The following is a 20,515-nucleotide window of genomic DNA, read 5'->3' as shown; positions in this document are numbered from 1 at the left end:
TCATAGGATGGTGGGGAGGTTGTGGATGGGGTCATATCTGTTTTTTCTGGAGTAGAGTTCTCATTTAGTTTATCCATAATCATATCTCCTTTCATGGGCAGATTGTCCTCATCCTTACCTTTATCCTGATTAAATATACATGAAACTTTTTTGACTTTTTGCCTTAAAAGATGACGTCTGTAAGCACGCTGAATAATGACAGCAGATACCTCCTCCTGTTTTCTCTTTAATGTGGTTGTAATTGGTTCATAGGAGACTTTAGAAGGATTGGCTGCCATAAACCGATCTTCCATCTGTATTCTGAGGGCATCCATCTCCCCACTTTCCCCCAAAACACGTTTTGTGAAAGCAAACAAGATGTCAAGGCAGTGAATTCTGTCACCGCTTACCATGGGCAGATCCATTGCAATAAGCTGGACTTTGTTTGGTTTCGCGATAAGAAGAGGAGGATCTAATGAAGCTGCAAAATCTGACAGCTTACTGAACTCTATGAATTGTGTTGCGTCGGGATCAAACTTCTCCCAGACTTCATAGAACATCTCAAAGTCATCCTCGCTCAAGGGTTCAGCGCTTTCTTCAGTAGCAACACTGAAGTTCTCCAAAATCACAGCAATGTACATGTTCACCACTACCAGAAATGATATGATAATGTAGCTGACAAAGAAGAAAATCCCAACAGAAGGGTTGCCGCAGTCACCTTTAACGGAGCTCCCTGGATGGTCTTTATAGGGATCACAGTCTGGCTCCCCACTGTTAAGAATTGGGGCTAGCAAACCATCCCAGCCTGCAGATGTGGTAATTTGAAACAGGCAGATCATGCTGTTGCCAAACGTTTCAAAGTTGAACATGTCATCAATCCCAACTTCCCTCTTAACATAGGCAAAGTTGGACATGCCAAATATAGCATAGATAAACATGACCAGGAACAGCAGCAGACCAATGTTGAACAAAGCAGGAAGAGACATCATCAAAGCAAACAGCAGCGTGCGGATTCCCTTAGCGCCTTTAATGAGACGCAGGATTCGGCCAATTCTGGCAAGTCGGATGACTCTGAAGAGCGTTGGGGACACAAAATATTTCTCAATCATCTCAGCTAAGAACATCCCTGTTAAAAAAACAAGTTAAATCAGTAACGAATATTATTATTACATTTAAAAAACACTTTTAAAAACTTATCCTACAAACACTGTATAAATTTAGGATATTTGAAGAGATTTTAGAAATTAGCCATTCAGCTGTTTTTACAAAACCCCTGTAAAACCTTTAGAAACCCATAAATCCCAAGAGAAATTCTGAAGTAATTTGCAGGATAACGAAAAACTGCACAATTATATTTTTAAGCATTAATTGTAGGACTGAGTATGCAAAAAGATGCACAAATAACACAAAATCAGTCTTTTTTAGGAAGAACTTATAACTTATGTATTTGGACGAGCAAATGCTAGGACCAGGCAGCTTTCTGTTGAACTGTAACAAAAAATAATCTCAGTTAATCTGAAGAAAGAGCATACCTATAATAATATTAAAGTGCCACATAATCAAGCGATGGTATTCAAAGAAAATATGTATGTTTGAAGATAACAACTTAATCACACATGAAATGGTGTGACCACAAGTCTAGTATTAAATGACACAGCAATTCCAAACCTATGATAAAAAGGCTTCTTAGAACTCATTGAAGAATAGAAGAATTGAGCGTTATATTATGTACCTCAAAGCAGAAAAAATAATTACATCCTTTTATTACAAAATACTACAAAAAATAATTTGTTTCCATACAAAAATGGCAAACCTATTTGCATATTAAAAAGTTCTGAGAAGTTAAAAGGACAGAATTTTTACTCAAGTTCTTTCATGTTTTCTCCTTTAGATAAAGCAAAGATTAGCAGAGCCATAGATTTATTACTACATCGGCTTCAGCTCTGTTTCTCTGGTCGCTCACTCTAGCTCAGGCATAAAACCTCCCAGGATCAAACAAAACTCTGAAGCAAGCTGCGGGTTTTACCCTGCTGTCCAGGCTGCTTGCATGCTAGCCTAGCAACAGTCCCACACGAATTCTTCTCCTGGATTTCTGATTGTTGGACTCTTCCTGCAACTGCCACTGTTAGTCTATATCAAAATTGCCTTTCATGTACGGGTTTGTTTGTATGCTGAGGAATTTCTACTGCATTCAGAGTAAGTATCGGATTTAAACTAATGGAAAAATGAGAGTTATGAAACCTATTGCTAAAAAATGTCTTACCACGTTGTTCAGTTATCTAATGGATAATATGAAATCAGAAGAAACAAAAATTGTGGTCAGACTTTCTAGTGACAATATTGAACCAAAATATAAATAGACTTTACATGCCAAAAAGTGCCAGTTTCTGTAGAATTAGCCATTTCATAAAAATGAATTATTCTTACCTACTATGGAGAGAATGACAACCACAAAATCAAAAATATTCCAGCCTACAGTAAAGTAATAATGGCGAAGTGAAATCAATTTCAGGACAAATTCTCCAGTGAAAAGTACAATAAACACCAGGTTAATCCAATATAAAATGTTTTCCATGTCTTCACTCTGATCATCTGTTTCTACCATCATTGTAACCATGTTAAGGCAGATAAGTATCATGATACTGATATCAAATGCTTGTTTCGTCACAAAATCAAAGACCATGCCTTGGAATTTGTTCTGGGGAGGGAAAAAAACAAGATTCATTACAATACACATGGGGTAAAATTTCTTTTCTTTGGAATTGCTACAAATTATCCAAATCTAGTATGAAGGGGATTGCCTGTCTCCCATGAAGTCCTCCATTTGTATGAATTTTCTAGCTCGTACATGTAAACACAATTAAACAGAAATACAAGTACTGTGTTTATAAGTATTAAAGGGATGATTTCAAAACATGCATGGTGCATTTTTTTGAAGCTGCAAGGGAGACTTTGCCACCCAGAACCAGTGCACTGTATCATTTTGTGACACAGACTGTTAACTGAATGCTTAGCTTGGCCAAAAAAACCTAAGGTGGGTGAGTGTAAGCAGGCTGAGAGTTAGTAACACTTCATTTGCCAGAAAACTCACAAAGTTTTCAAGCCCTGAATTCAGTACTCTTCATGCCACCAAAATGACCTTCAAAACAATTATCTTCCATGTTTCAGCTATAGGGAATTTACTGATGGATGGACTGGCCACTGGGCAGGTTCCACAATCCAAAGTAGAACTCAAGAGCTGCAAACACTCTGCTCCAGCCAAACCCTGCTCTGTAGTGCTAGGTTAGGCCTGCTGAGGAGAGCAAACCATTATACGGATTGTGCAACAGGAGTGTGAAGGGCAAAAGGGTTTATTTTTGAGGCAACAATAAAATAACCTGCCCCCATAGAGCAGTTTCAGAGTCTTCCTTGATGATTGAAAAAGCCTGTACCCTAAGGTTTTCACATATTTTGATAAGTACACTGCCACATTTAATTGTTCTAATCAAATCAGGGTTTTGAAAAAATGCCAGATAAAATGCCATTGCCATCAGCAGAGAAAGAATAAGGGAGAAAAGGGAAGAGTCCACCATATTCAGACAAAGAGAGAAAAAAAAAATCTGATTTCATATGAATAAGGATTTTCTTATATGACTTTTTAGTTTACTCAATTCAGCCTAAGGCATAACTGAAACAATCCCAATTTTAAATAAATGTAAAAATAGCAGAAATGATTTTTATCCTTACTGCTGGTCGAGGTATTGGCTTTTGGGGTTTCTTTGAACCCAGTTTTTTCATTGCATTGTAGTATTTCTTCTGTTCTTCTGTCATAAAAATGTCTTGACCTCCAAAGTAAACCAAAGAGACAAAACCTGGTTACAATCACGTATTTCTATTGATTACTTATAAACGATACTGAATAGTAATAATCACTCTTGTTCACATTTTCATCTGTGGAAAAAGCTTGGACAGACATAAAAATCCCCTGTTATTATGATTATTAATACTTTCACAACAGAAGAATTGCTTTACATATTCCACTTTTAATGTTTGCAGTATTTTTCTGGGAGGCTTTTGAAGTTGCATTGTTTGTGGCAAACCTTTGCTTTCCTTTGGGGACAGGGAGGTACAGAGGAAGGAGAGTATGCTTTTTCTGTTCTACTAAGCTTCATCAGTTATTAAAGAGGCACAAATTAATAAGATATTGTAATCCCCTTCTCTTGTTTTTCCTCTAGAGTAAATTTTGGCAAAATTTCAGAACTGACATCTATGATAGCAAAGGAGAATTACAAAGTATCTAGACAGTTATATTTTACAACCTCTTCTCCGTCCGCTGGGACAGGACTTGAAGAAGGAGATCCTGGAACTAATATGTGGAACAATAGAAAAAGAATAATTTCTGTCCATCTCAACCAATTTCAGCACATGGATCCAACTACATTTCCACCATTCCAGTAAGACTTTGTGTAGCCAGGTACTTTAGCTAAATTCTGCAGCTGAAACACTGATACATTCTGAGGCAGTGTTGACAAAACACAAAGACTAGTACAAATAAAGGTAATAAAAAGTTTATTGCTAGTGTTCAAAAATCTACACTGCTGAGCTCTGACACATGAGGGTAGTATAACTAAGAGTCTTTATAGCTACATTTAGCTATTTCAATGGTGCCCGGGGTTCAGCTGTAGCAGTCATTTTTCTCCTCTTAGTAGCTGGTGCAGTGCTATGGTTTCGACTTTTAGTCTGAGAACAGTGCTGCTAACGCACTGATGTTTTTAGTTGTTGCTAGGTAATGTTTACTTCGATCAAGGACTTTTTCAGTCTTATGCTCTGCTAGTGAGGAGGGCAAACGAAGCCGTGAGGAAGCAGAGACGGACACCTGACCCAAACTAGCCAAAGAGGTATTCCATACCACAGCATGTCATGCCCAGTGTATAAACTGGGGGGAGTTACCTGGAAGGCCCAAGATTGTTGCTCAAGTTGGGCTGGGTATCAGTCGGCGGGTGGTGGGCGGTTGTATTCTCTTCCCTTATTTCCCTTATCATTATTATTATTGGTGGTAGCAGTAGTGGTTTTGTGTTATACCTTAGTTACTGGACTGTTCTTATCTCAGCCCGTGGGATTTACATTCTTTCGATTCTCCTCCCCATCCCTCTGGGAACAGAGAGGGAAGAAGGGGAGGAATGAGTGAGTGGCTGTGTGGTTCTGAGTTACCGGCTGGGCTTAAACCATGACAAGTGGTTAGTCTTTTTATGACTCCAGCCACAAATCCACACCTTTACAAAAATGACATTGAGTTTTTCACTAACCATGGACAGACATATGTTGTCACTTGTCCATTAAATCCACATCAAGCCAAATCATAAGCTTTAATAATTTAACATATTCAATATGCAGAGCGCATATTAATTTATCATAAATTTTTTAAAAATGAATGAAATTGTTGTGTGTGGACTAAAAATAAGCAATTTTTTATCTTTCTTTTCAAAATAACAGGGAAGTACTTATCTTCTTTTTCTGCTGGTTGAAATTGTCTATGATGACACCAATGAAAAGGTTCAAGGTAAAGAATGATCCAAATATGATAAAGATGACAAAGTAAAGATACATGTACAGGTTATCTTCATACTTAGGCTGATCCAAAACCTGCAAAAAAGGCACAAAAACTAAGCATTAGTTTAACTGTGAGCACAGAATCAATATCTGGGTAGAATTTAGGGCTTTGCCACTCTGATCTTTGCCTCTTATGGTCAAGTTCCCACGTATCTATCCCACTGATCTTCAATCTATGATGTTACGTTCTTGACAAAGAACTTGGCTATCAAACTTGATAATTCATTTCAAAAAATGTAACTGGCTGATATGAGCATAGAATAAACACCGAAGGCTTAAATTAGTCTAAGTCTACAGGCAACACAAAACACCAGCCTATAAAGCTGTAAAATTTCTATGTATCTCATGGGAGGCCCCTGATGTGAGCTTGTGGAACTTTCACTAGTACAGGTAATTAGGAAACTGTCCTGGATTATGGAAGAGAGGCATCCAAGCCATGTTTAGAGTACGTATATTTTCTTGGTACAACTATACATATTTGCTATTACCACAACAGGCCTCCCACTGTGAGGGTAGCTTATGAGAAAACCTGGGGCTTTGCCAGTATAATTTATTCAGTTGTTCACTCAGAATTAGATGACAACTTGCACCAAGAGAGCAAGAAGAAGGCAAAAGGGTAAGAAAGTGCACAGGCAGGCCTAGTTAAGAACAGGAACTCTGCCCTGAAGAAAGGAGTTGGAGCTTGCTGAGCACACTGAAAGTCTCAACTTTATAAAGATCAACTTTATAAAAAATCATCTCTAAGCTGGGTATCAGTGCCTGTTTCCAAATGTAAATAATGCCTCAATGCACATAATGAAAGGAGGAAAAGACATTTCACGGCAATAGATAAGTCTACTGTGGAAATGAGGAATTTGGTCCAACAGCACAATAGAGAACATGGAATCCTTTAGGAATGCTCCTCTGCTTTCTTTGTCTCCTGTATTTTTCCTGTGGTTTCCATTTTCTTTAACTACAAAACTATAATAACTCCTTGTTTTCTCATCTTCACTGTTACTTCTGAAAGATGTTATAATTATATTCTTAAATCTTGGAGCTTGCACAGTCAAAACAAATGGACTCAAGGGACTATACTTACATTACGAGAATCCACAGCTGCGTACATGATATCCATCCATCCTTTAAATGTAGCCTATAAACAGAACACTGGTGTTTACCTCATGCTTTTCCTGGAAAATGGCTTGTCAGAAACTCTCCCCTTCCATTGTATGTTTTAGTCATATACAAGAATTGGAAGCAAATTCTAATATCTGACTATAGACAACACAGCATTTATTAAGAGCTTTTATCAATTATGAATAATATTTGATAGAAAAGTTATTTTCCTGTGTATGAGGAAAGTAGATGCACTTGATATAGATTCAGTGCAGGCAAATTAAGTTTTGAATTGCATATTTTTTCTCATAGTCAGCATAGCCTCTATGCTTTGTATTATTTCTGTAGAGTCATGGATTTATCCCACACTATATAATTATAAACCAAGAAGTGAGAGACAAGATTTCCAAATGCAAGAAACAACAGAAAATTAATTTTTACTGCTACAAGTAAACAACAGTGATATAGAAAGAGAAATAAAAATTAAAGAGTGGTGACTTACCACTTGAAGCAGAGAAAGATAACCAAGGCCTACATTATCAAAGTTAACCTTCACATTCTTCCATCGGGCAGTTTCATTGTTTTTTATGAGCTCCTCACATTGACTATAGTTGTTGATTTGGCTGATATCAAACCTCTCATCAGTTGTAGTGTTAACACAGTAGTAAAATTTTCCAGCAAACAGATTTACTCCCATGATACTGAAGATCAGCCAGAATATAAGGCAAACAAGAAGCACATTCATAATGGATGGAATCGCTCCTAACAGGGCATTCACAACCACCTACAGTACAAGGAGAGACAGCATAAGAACCCTGGCACCAGTCTTACAAATGCCTCATCAGACCTACTTAAATGTAACACTCTATTTTAACTCTAAAAGCTGCATTGCACTTTTTTAATTGTTGAGAGTATCAAGTACAAAAAGCAGTATAAAGACAAAATGTCAATGTAATTAGGACAGCCATACAAACATTAGCAAGTGGTGACTTTAAAGAATGGGAAAAAGAACAAACAGGAAGAATTAACTAAAAAAAAAAAACAAAACACCTCACAAACAAAATCATCATATACTGTTTTTTATAAAATATCTACTTCATGTATGTCTGCAAAACCATACCCATAATATTTCTAATGACTGCAACAAAAACAATGAATTTTTTTCTATTACATGTTTACTGGATAAACAGTCAAAATCATTATTACTACTGAACAAGTTTTTATTCAAAAGTCATTTTAAGATTTCCTTTAAAAAAACCTGAGGGATATATGCATGTTCATTTGAATGGTTATATATAAAATCAGAAAAGCAGATACGTTCATCTGAACACAGAATTGCTGGTAGTGTTCAGGCAAGTGGCAGATAAGACTTGAAGAAGGAAGAGACTAGATGTAATTCCCAAATGAATTTTTGGGAAAATCAGGAAAGAAAAACAGGAAAATGAGTTCATGTATGATGATAAACAATGATAAAAAGCATGCCAGAATAAAAATAAAATAGTAAAGAAAATAAAATTAGGGAGAAAGTAGGTCCATTCTGAATGAGAATGATTTAATTAATGATGGAATTGATGAACTTCTAGATTAGTTAACTCCCATTTTAAATCTGATTTTAAGTCTAACAAAATAGAATTTAGTAACTATGGAGCACCATTGTCAATTTTCCCAAAACAACTGAATCAGATCCTTAGAACCTAATGAAGACTTTGTTTTAAAAATGCAGGACATTAAGTGTTATGTAGATGTAATTGTTTATAATTCATTTAGTTTATATGATGTAGGTACTACAGCAGATCCCTTAGCACACTATGGTATTTACTTCTATTTGAAATACAGATATGTAGCTTAGCCTCTAAAATATTTTGGCGTTACATTTGTATCTACAGTTAACAGGTTTGATAGATTCAATTACTTGTAAAAAAGTAGTCATTCCTTGCCATTTTTCAGAATAGAAAATAAAACCTTTGAATGTTAAGAGTAGGTGATGAACCACCACCATATACCATATAGTAGATTGGGCTGAAGGAAAGGAGAAATACTTGTTTTACTTTCAGGGCACCATTCCTGCCAAAACAATGCCTCTTTGGGGTGATACATACTTTGGATAATAGGACCTCAACAAAATTGCTAAATTTAGGAACTGGATCAAATGGGTCTCTTTCAGTGTAAATTACTCTCTGACTCAATAAAAAGAACAGAATGGTGGATGAAGTCCAAAACTTCCATGCTTTGCCACATATTTTAAATCAAATGTTTTAGTAAGTGTTTATTTATAATGCAGAAAGTAAAATATATATATACATTGGTTTTTATACTAATAATCTCCTTATCAATACCTATTATAAATCAATAAGCAAAAATAATCTAGCATTTTTTCACTCATCAGCCAGGCAGAGAGGATTTCCTGGCTAATGGATACATCTATTCTGATTATTTCAACAGTGCTGTTACTATCAGCTTTGTCAATGACATGACTGTGGAAGGCCATGAGGAGTAGTTTGACCTGAACAAATGAATAGTTTCATAATAATGCTGAATTAGTTGAAATTGGAATTCCATGAACTCACTGGTTTCAGTGGGAAGTTTGACTGGAATAATTAATGACAACATAATTTTTTTTTCCAAGTTTGGGAATATTTTCCAAATACATATTAGTTATTATTTTCACATTATTTTTATTTAAAGGTGTCTCAGTTCTTCTACTTAAAATATAAGTAGAGGGTTTTTTTTAATTTAATAATATAATCCATCAGGAATAATTATTGAGAGATAAAGGGATAGTTAATGAAGTGAAAATATTTGTCCTCAAGCTCTCAGTCTCATTACACCCGAGAATTTTGTTCCTCCTTCTGCTACAGCTACAGGTCCAGTCATGTTCCTTTCTTTAATTGCTGGGTTTTTACAGCTGACCTACTTTCCCCGTATTTAGTCTGAGTCCTAAAGCTATAGCAGGACTAGTATTTAATATGGGTCATTTGAAGACACTCAAAACAAGACTGCTGAGCATCACTGAAAACACTGATCCATTGGTAGCAGGGGTGTGAGAAAAGATGGTAAGGTCTGACAGCAAGTGAAAGCAGGGAAAGCATTAGAAAGATATTGAAAACATTGTTTACTGGTTAAAAAAAAAAAAAAGGGGTAGTATGTGCCTAGCACCATACAGCAGTAATACTGCTTGATACAGAGCACAGACAGATTAATTATGCTCCCTCAGGCTACTTTCATGAAGTCCCAAGTGTAAAGTGTATTCCCCTAGCAATAGTAGTGATGGGAAGACGCAGGGGAAACATATCTTCCACAGGGGCAATGTTTTATATTCAGTATTAGTCCAGGCAGACACAAGTCCTGAACCTAGAAAATAGTATAGTGGATTAAAAATTTTAGATGTGTGGAATGGAATTTCTTCCTTTTATATAGGAAGTATAATGCTCACTCTGGAAGTAATTTTAAGCATCTGTGCAAAAATGTGCACCATGCTATATTGTCATATTTTCAGTTCACAGATGTTAAACACCAATTAAATTACTATGCTGGGAACAGACATCTTGAATTTGCATGTATCAGACCTTAAAATTGTCTCACACTAATTTCTTCACCAGCTTGACCTACTGTATCTTTAAAGACAATAGCCTGAATTTAATTAGTTTAAATAAAGCAAACACATTATATCTATAGGAAAATTTCAAATTCAATGGTCAATTACCTGGTTAATAAAAGTTATCTAACTTCACCCACTCCTTCTTATTATATCTTTTGCTGAAGGTATACATCTCCTTATCTGGGTATTTTACAAAGAAACACAGCAGATAATGTCAAATCAGTAGGTAAAGTTTACACCAATATTAAAGTTATGGGATTGACAATTACCCATAAGCCCTATGACAACGTGATTGATTTTAGCTTGCCACATTAGATTGCCACTTAAGCAATTTACTGTGCATATAAAATTTGTAATATTTTGTATTTAGGATTTTTTTCTTTGCTAATCATTTGCTTAAAAAACTCCAACAGCTAATGTGTTCTTCAGCAAGAGACTACTGATGTTTTAGATAGCCCTTATGTCTGATACAAGCATCTCAAATTTTCAAATTTGCTTTAGCAAAGTTCCAGACATTTGTTGGAGCAAGGAAGTGCTATTTTCTATTTGAATTTATAACCTTCAATCAAAGCCTGTTGAAATCTTCCCACACACGCATAGAGCACCACATTTTCTTCAGAAGCTCACCAATTTGTAGTTGACTTACAAACTTGCTTATCAGTTTATAACCTGGGGTGCCCAAAGATCAGTGATTGCAGTAGGGAGCTCACACAAGGATCCCTTTTAATTACAGCCATAGGGTTTCAGCTCAGGTGCATCTGCCGATTAGACCTATGTCCACGGCAGACAGATGGACCCTGAAGGTATAAGCCAGACAACTTCTTTTGTCTGGAGCTAGAGTTATATACCATCTCCAGTTGTTGACTACTGCCCTTAAGAGAAACATTTTTGAGTTTTCATGTCATAGCAGAGCACATAAGGTCTTTGCCAATTCAGTGCACTAAGGAATTCATCTAAACTAATCAATTTGACTTTGCACTGGAATAGATTGAGAAAGCCTAGCTGGGCAGCAGAGTCTCGGGTGTTATAACTAATGTAACAAACAGCTGGAGACAGTAACTTCTCCAGTGTACCCAACTGCCCATGGCAGGAGGATTGGAACTAGATGATCTTAAGGTCCTTTCCAACCCTAACTATTCTATGATTCTATTCTATAACTGTCAGAAAAAGTCTTCAGATATGTTTTCAGGCTGATTAGTGGTCTATAATCAACAACTTAAAATCAATAGGGAAAGCAATAACCCACCAATTTATGCCAGAAATCATAAAGTCAGCTCCATCTTTGATATACTATAAGAATTTTAAATAGAATGCAATAGCTTTATTCTCAAAGAGGGGTATTTTAACACTGCCAATTTACTTAGTAACATCGGAAATTGTTACAAAACTTTTAAATTGTAACAAAAATTCCCAGTTAACATTTACAGTATAGTGGGTTAAAAGATATTTGGCAGACTACTCATGATATTCTATACTGGTATGGAGTACACATGTGCATATGTATGTGTGTATGTGTACACACACTTTTATGAGGAAGTATTGATTTTTTTAAACTGCTCTGGCTATATCAGGATTTATTTGTATGGAATAAATTCAGTTTTGTAGTAACATTGCATAGATCCATGCAGTTGATCTTCAGGCTCTCCAGGAAAATATGAAATAGGGTGAAAGGCCAAGGAGCCTCGATAAGTGTAACAATGTGTGCAGTAACATATGAATTCATATAAGCAGATGAAGCCTTTTGCTTATATGTTAGTGATAAATGCAAAATACATACAATGATAGCGTAGCATTTCTGCATGGATTTGTCATTGATCATTCTGCATGCATGTATTCTTTCTATGCATGCATAGTTTCAGATTCTTTCATTTTGTCTTACCCTCATCCCTTCAAATCGTGACAAGGCTCTTAGAGGTCTCAAAGCTCTTAGTGTCCTAAGGGATTTAATCGCACCAAGTTCTGAGTAGCCCAAGGCATTAGCTGTTAAGCTAACCAAAGAGACCTACACAAAAACAGAAAGGCAATATTGCTCATTTAGCTTATATATCCTTTCAAACATATGGCGGGAATGATGTGTGCCCTGAACTTCTCAAGAAGATTCAAGGCTGGACCTCTTTCTCCAGGAATCCCTCTATAATGCAGAAAGGACTTTCAAGTCAGACAAAGTAGAATAAAAGTATATTCTAAGTACCTGTTGATGAAATCATGTTGGTAGAATGGTATAAAAGTAGGCCTTCTAAATTCATATAAACCAGTCAACACTTGGTGGTATTGAAAGAAAAATGAAGTCCCAAGAAAACTCCCAAAAGCTGGGTGAATTAGAATGGTCAATTTAGTTCAGAATTTCCCATAGTATCTTCGGAACTTGATGAGCCTGTAAAAGCTCTCAAAAACCATATCCAGACCTGGCCTTTGGTCAAATGTAACTTTCTGGTGTCCAGAAAATCTTATTCAACAGCCATAGCTACCAGATCTGTTTATATTTGACCGGATAAGCAACACTGATAATCAACTGTTTGTTAGACAACAGTAGAGGCTTCATTGTTAGGCATATCCACATTTCATTAAATTCCCTGTGACTCCTTTAACCACTTCATTAATCCTGGCTTGCATAACGCTGGTCTGGTCTGCAGGCAGATGAATAAGTAAACTAGAATAGCTGTAAAATAAATAATACAATTATCTTTCATCAATAATTCTTAGAAATGTATTTATAATAAACCATTGGGAAGGAGTCACCCTAGAAAAAAACACACAACAAAATCAAAGCCAAACCAAGCCATTGTCTATTTCTCTCTGCTTAATGCCCTTCCCTTCCACCCTTCCTCTTAATTCTCTCATTTCCATATTAGACTTTGCACTTCGTTACCTCAATCCTCTGGCTAAAGATAAAAAAAATAAAAAATCAAAAATCATAGATTGGTTTGGGTTGGAAGGGACCGTAAAGATCATGCAGTTCCGCCCCCCTGCCATGGGCAGGGACACCTTCCACTAGACCAGGTTGCTCAAAGTCCCACTCAGCCAGGACTTGAATGCTGCCAGGGATGGGGCATTCAAAATCCAGAAATTCAAAATGCTTCAAAGATAAAATTTTTTCCATGAAAAAAATTGCACCAGCGTGAGTGAGGGTGCTATGAAAATCTAATAAAATTATTTATAAAGTTCACAGAAGTAACTAAACCACAGATTACCGAATAAGAATTAAATATTTTTTGATAGATAAAATAAACAGGTAGATAAAATAATGACAGTGTTATCTATTGTCCAGAGTGTCTCTTATGTTCTGCTGGTCGTGGTAATTTAAACATGGGATGATTGAGCCTGAAAATTAAATCTTTTACAAGGGTACAGACTCAACCACAGAATACTATGTGTGCATATAGTCATGTTTTATCATAGCATCTGCAATGTTGGTATGGATTAAAAAGTTACAATGTTTTCCAACCTCTGTATAGTAAAGACTTCATGGCCTATCATATCATTGTGGTTTTAGGGAGACACACAGAGGTTTCTATAGACTTCTGCTGCTTTTGGAATGAGATGACAAGTGATTCAAGACATATTCTTACCTTGCATTCTATGGGAATTACGTATGTGGAACTGAGAGGTGCCCTATTAGCACAGACAAATGTAGTCAGGCTATTGGGGATGGAAGGGAAATGAATGTCTGCTGTATTGTTAAAGATCTGTAGACTTCATTTATGCTATCCAGTACTGTGCATGTATTTGTCAGCATGTAGACCTGAAATTACAGGACACTCTGCACTAGATCTGCTATAGACAATATGCACTTGCCCATTGGTGGTGCAGCCTTTTGAAAATCATCTGAAAGCCCATTCTAAGGGAGCTCATCCACAGTTCTCCAAATGTCTCTTTAAGGTCACCCATGTGATGCAGTGAAAAGTTTTAATAGTACTGAATAGTATACTGGATGTGAGAGTTCCTAGCAGTGTTTTCCTTTGATATTACAGAGTATCACTTACAGTAATTCATTAGAACGTTAGAAAGCTCTAAAGAAATTACTTTGAAATATGTAAATTCCCTATACAGCAAAAAATGAAGAGGATAAACAGCATCCTTTCTATACCATGAAAAAAAAGCATTATTTCAATAAATTATTTCAATAAGCATTACCACTTCATAAAACTAGAGAATATTAAAACAACCTCTCTAGAGTAATATGCACTTCTATATAGTTTTACTTTTCTGAACAGTGTTATAAACCATACCACAGCAATAGTTTTAAAATAGTTTCCACTGAATAGGACAGAAGGCTTATTGTGAAACCCTAATATTCTGATTTTTATCACCTTAGAGAACATGAAAAAGAATACATACATCAACAATCAGGAAGTCCAGCCAGCACCATGCATTAGTGAAATAGGTTTGAAAGCCATAAGCCACCCATTTTAAAAGCATTTCCAGAATGAAGATATAAGTAAAAACTTTGTCAGCATATTCCAGCATGGTCTTGATAGTTTTACGTTGCTCTATGTATATATCTTCAAATGCCTGTGAAAAAAGATTTTTGAAGATATAATTAAATGTCTTCACAATTTGCAATGTGGCATATAGTAGCCAAGAAAAAAAATTAATTGGAAAGATATATGGGATGATAAGACATACATCCTTCCCTTAAGCACAGTTTTTGCCTTCACTCCTTACTGTAGTCTTTTCATGAAGCTGGGTCCAAACACAGTATCCAGCTTTCAGTGTAGCTGAACAGTGATCCAAAAACCTTCTGTAATACCTCCAAATCTCAGTTTAATGGATAGCAGTGTCTTATTCACATACGGATTTATTTGTGATAGCTACAACTTTATATCAAAAATACATAAGGGATTTAAAAATTACTCTGTGATACAGAATTTTTTGAGGAACTAATAATTGAAACCAAACTGTACACACTAACCCATAAAGCAATCCTGAACAGAGATTAATAATTCTCTTTAAAAAAAACCACAACTGTTTACACTGTCAGTAAATCACCATGCGTTGTCCCAAGTGTAGCAAGTAAACTATATTTTACTGCTGCTATGAGGAACTGGTAAATGCCTGATAGTATCCCATTGGCACCTTACATCTCAGTTTGATAATTTATGTTACTGTTGATCAGTTCCTAGCTCAGCTATGCTTTACTTTAAAAGTGTATAAGACAAAAAAAAAAAAAAAAATCATCAATATGAATATATGTGAATACCAGTCTGATATAACTGATGTCTTATTTCCATTAACACTAACTTGCAAAAAAAATTTTCTTAGCCTGTGAGCAAACTCCTGAGTATCGTACAAAACATGCCAAACACTTGTTGATAAATGTTGACATTAGGACATTTATGAACTGGATATTAAATTCTGATATATTACATGCAGTCGCATAATTATCTGGAATTCTAAATGCTTGCTGCTTAAAATTGACACAACAGTTCTACACAGAATTTACCAGAGCACCGCTGCTGAGAAGAATCATGAAGACAATGAAGGTCTCAAACCAGTTGTGTTCAACAATCTTATAGCAGGTTTTCCTAAGATTCCACCAGATTTTCCCTTTCCCATCTTCTACACTGACTTGACAGCATTTGAATCTCCGCACACAGCCTAAGTGCAACAATACATTTTGTCAGAATAAGGTAAGTATTTATTAGGAATCACAATGAACCAAATTAATTTGTTTTATTTCAGTGCTACTGCAATAGATGCTTGTAAATAAGTATCTCCTATTTGAGGATTTTTGTTTCAATATTTAAAGTTTTACAACTCTTATAATACCTTCCAAAATAAAGCTTCTCCTTGATTTTTAACAAAAATGGAATCCAGACCAAAACAACAGTTAAGAGTAACCACCTTGCATACATTTTGCTTTGCCTACCTTCTGTAAAACAAGCCTCTGGCTCCAGAACTTCTTCAGGTTCTGCTTCTGGCTGTTCCCCTTCTGGAGGTAGTCCAATATCAACTGTGCTGCCTTCTGATGAACTGGATGCATTTAATTTCTGTGAATGAAACCCCATATTTTTTTTTCTTTTTCAATTTTATCTATTTTGAATAGAAGTTCATATTTGAAATGCATACCAATATATTTTGCATTTATTCCACACTTTGACATTAAAATAATTTCTGATCTATATTCCATAATGCCAAATTGCTCTACTACAGGTAAGGTCACAAGATTAGAAACTACATAATGTGCATTTTCCCTATTGAAAATATGTTGATATTTTCATACAAGGAATTGCTAACATTAGACTACTATTTTGAGCCACACATATGAATTCTGAAATGAAATTTCAGAACTTAGGAATGGGTGCCTCCCACACTTGGTACTGTTTAATTATTCCAATCATGTGGCTGCATTTTAGATTACACTTCAGATAGCATGTGTTAACACAAATAATTTTCCAACGTCATGACCAAACCAACAGCAAGCTGCACAGATGTATTTTCATGTCTCAAGTAAATGTTATGCTAGCAAGTCTGTAAAATCTAAAAAATTCAAATATAAGCTTTTCATTATCATTGACATGAAAACACATATTATGATTTGCATAGGATAGTTTAATTCTATTTATTTCCAAAAGAGCAGCTTTAAGAGCAGTAGCCGACATTTTGCATTCTCACTTGCCAATGCATTTTCTGAATTTATTGTGCATTTTGAAACTACTTATTACTTTGGTACAGTAAACATACATGTCCAATTCCCTATAAAAGCCCTTTTTTTTTTTTAAGAAAAAATTATTTTTGAAGACTAAATTAAAAATCAGTGCTTTTAAAACAGTACTGTCATAAAACAGTACTACACCTATGAATCATGTCAATAATCAAATCTTCAAAATAATTATTTCATACTGTAACATTATTGGCAACAGACAAGTATGAGTACTATAATAAGTAAAAGTAGTTTAATCACAGCATTTTATGACTCTTCTAATGTTATCACTATGTGGAGTATAACATCAGTAAAATGGTTGCATTGATAAGTAGCTAGTTTTATAAAGGGAATGATGTAAGCAGATTTAGAATATAGTCTGTAAGGAAGTAATATTACACAGAGAGAGAGTCAATGATAAAATTAAAGATATATCTTTGCTGACACTTAAAACTTCAGTTAGAGGCATTATTCTTTTAAAACATGTTTGAGAAGCTCCAAATTGAATACATGTTTGTTTGTTTGTTTGTAAAGGAAATGTAAACAATATTAGTATGTGAAAACAGAAAATACCATAAGATTTAATGGAATTTTACATTGCAGACAATATTAAGTATGTTCTTCAAACAAAAAAGATTAATTCCTTTCTTCTCAACTCTGATTTTATTGAATCACACTGATAATATACTGTGTTGTCATTTTGACATTGGCTTAACTTTTATTTTTGTGTATTATGGTACACTACAGCCCACATTTTAGAGGAAGAACAAACAAATTGAAACATTTATTGTATAGTGTATTATGCATGCAATTTCAGTGATAACTACACACTCACTTCGTTTCTTTGAAAATCCCATTTTACATATTCATGTCTTATGTTTGTGCATAAGCTTTAGCATCTATGAGGTCAGCTCCAGTGTACAAAAACATGGATGCATACTTTTCTGCAGATTATTATTACAAATTCCCCACTATAACATATCCAAATTATGGATAATGCATGGCAGTTTGGTGATTGTGGAATACTGCCTCTAAAATAGAGAAACTGGAATAGAATAAATACTGTAGTTCTCAAGTACCAGAGAATGTAAACATCAGTGGAAGTCAATCATCAGTTTGAGAAGAGGCCAGAAATACCATAAACACAAGGTACATTCCAAAGAAATTTATATATGGTGTTAAAAATCAGCGTTTACCAATACAATACAGTAAATATGTTTTAAACTGAGAAGTGATTATCTGTTTGCATTATGTGGAGTTTTCCTAAAATGTCGCTTGCATCATTCCAATCTGGACAGCATTTTTAGCAGAATGCTGTATAGTAGCAGAGCAAACAAAAATTATAAACTGGTTAAACCACAATTTTGAACGACCTATACTGCCCATTATTTTATAGGAACATGAAGATTTCAGTAGCTCAGATATTACTCAGTTAGTTTAAACGGCAAAAGTTAAGAAAGGGTAGTGAATTCCTATTATTGCAATGGCATAAGACTAACAGCTCAAGATGGAAGATTAGAGCCACCCACTATAAGAAGAGATCAATAAGATCAGGTAGAAAAAGTAGAAAATTATCAGTAGAACTGTCAATTATAGGAACATCAGAAAGCCATCTTTATTTCTGAGGGGCAGTATGTATGGTGAGTTGTAGCTTACAATACTCTTCTCACTGAAAATCTGGTATACTTCTTTTAAACAGCTGTAATAGTAATCACAGGAGTTAAGCTAAACAGACAAATCCTAAAACGAATCAACAGCAACTGATACTTGAAACACAACAATTAAATAACTTAGCCCACTGAGAATTCAGTTACTCTTCTGTTGACATGACAGAGTATTTCCTTAGCACACTCTTCTGCTATACATGAATTTAGGCCCAACCTGATCAGTACATGAAGATGCATTTTATAAAAATCATTCAATAAACTCAATCTGTAATAATTCAGTATCATTTGTGGAAGAAAAATTAAGAATTTCAACATAAATAGTTACTATTTTTTGTTTGTTATTTTTAACATTGAATTTAATGTATGGCATTCTATACAATATTTATAAAATTTTGTATGCATTAGAAACAGGAAGGTTTTATGATACAAAACCTTAAGATTTTAGAAAATCAGTTAAATTCAGTATGCTAGTAAAACTTTTCACTAACAGTCACTATTTCCACATCAAACTTCTGCTCCGGTATAAAGCAGCAGACACAGGGATGTTGTACTGATTTCTAAGTATTCAACACAACATCACATGGGAATGGACCATGTTATTGCTATGTTTTTTTCATACGCATTAATATATAGGAAAACTTTTTCTACCACTTAATACATCTTTCCAGTGTTTGTACATATAGAATACAGCTGGATAGCTAGACTACCCTTAATTGCAGACTCTGATATGTTAGGTATATAGTGTATGTTGCAGTTCTTTACCTTAGCATATCTCAAAGTTACTTAAATTCTTCTCTGCTCACCAACATTACAAAAACTTGATTTAGGCATTTCTATACATGTATGCATGTATACATTGCTTAACATGTATATAGCCTTTTAAAAAATAAGCCTGCAGAAACAAGAGAATCATCAGGCCAAAAAATTCTCTTTGATATAGTAGTAAGTCCTTTTAAAGACTTTTTTATACCATAGTTTTAGGTTTCAAAAATATTGAGTGACCCAGATTAAAAGATACTTAGAGGGACAAGTGTTAGACACTCTGAAAGTTAGGATGATAGATTCCTTCTGAAAAGTATGCTAAGGAAATTATTTTCAGAGAAATCTACTTTGCAAAACCTCAGACTGTACATACTCCATCTCCTTTTCACAGAAAACAGTAAGGGGACAAAGGTACTTACATGGTTCTAAAGCAGCAGTATACTGATTAACGTAAAGAGATACCTATTCTGTCACATCTACCAACAGCCTTGCCTGTCATGCTTTAGTCAGCAATCCAGTATAGTATGAGATACATATTTTGGTTTAGGTTCAAGATAGAAACTGAAAGTGGAAAGCAGTTTGCCTATCAGAGCAGCACTGCAAAAGCAACAGCCAAGATTAGGTCAGGAAGTTCTTGACGTAATTACTTTCTGAACCACGGCAACATCTCATAGATTCATACAATTCTGCTTCACTTACAGGCAGGACACTTGGAGCTTCTAACATTTCTTTCTTTCTTTCTTAGATGATTATCTGAGAGTAGCTGAACAGCTCTTAGGTTAAGATTTTTGACAAAGCCTGAAATTTCATGATTGCCCAGGATGCCACTAATAGCTGTTGAAATCGTAATTTAAGGACTGAAGGAGCAAAGAACAGAACAGTCATAAGCAGGAAGATGATGCCAACAGAAACCACCATTTTGGTTTTGCTTTCCTCCCAAATGCCTGTGAAAATGTTAAATAATGGAAACGATATTGGTTTTATTTTCTCAGCGCTGTGTGTATGTCAGTATGAAAATGAGATGTTCCATAATATAAATGGCAATACTATAGACAAGCTTATCCAGTCTTTTTTCAGTACAACTATATTACCTATAAAATTGACCAAGTGGTAAATATCATCATAGTTCCACTGGTATAATTAGTGGAATCTGGATAACACTCTTTCTAGTGTTTATACAGT

The 20,515-nt window shown here is 35.1% G+C and overlaps 1 protein-coding gene across 1 annotated transcript in view; it reads right to left on the bottom strand.

Moving 5' to 3' along the window:
• Nucleotides 1–5: 5 nt before the first annotated feature.
• Nucleotides 6–20,515, bottom strand: part of LOC134169720 (sodium channel protein type 2 subunit alpha) — a gene marked incomplete at its 3' end in the record, with an annotated part of 76,844 nt that continues 56,334 nt past the window's right edge. The window contains exons 18-27 of the mRNA XM_062630515.1: nt 16,131–16,251; nt 15,705–15,859; nt 14,600–14,773; nt 12,141–12,263; nt 7,166–7,447; nt 6,647–6,700; nt 5,464–5,601; nt 3,706–3,810; nt 2,407–2,677; nt 6–1,105 (exon numbers count right to left, since the gene is read on the bottom strand). Of these exons, the coding sequence (XP_062486499.1) occupies nt 6–1,105; nt 2,407–2,677; nt 3,706–3,810; nt 5,464–5,601; nt 6,647–6,700; nt 7,166–7,447; nt 12,141–12,263; nt 14,600–14,773; nt 15,705–15,859; nt 16,131–16,251 (2,523 nt within the window). The remainder of the gene's footprint in view (nt 1,106–2,406; nt 2,678–3,705; nt 3,811–5,463; nt 5,602–6,646; nt 6,701–7,165; nt 7,448–12,140; nt 12,264–14,599; nt 14,774–15,704; nt 15,860–16,130; nt 16,252–20,515) is intronic.

This window comes from Pezoporus occidentalis, unplaced genomic scaffold, assembly GCF_034315485.1.
Source record: "Pezoporus occidentalis ecotype Australia unplaced genomic scaffold, CSIRO_AGI_Poc_V1 ctg354, whole genome shotgun sequence".
NCBI lineage: Eukaryota > Metazoa > Chordata > Aves > Psittaciformes > Psittacidae > Pezoporus > Pezoporus occidentalis.
The sequence above is the reverse complement of the archived record's forward strand: the minus strand, read 5'-3'. Positions and strand labels throughout refer to the sequence as shown.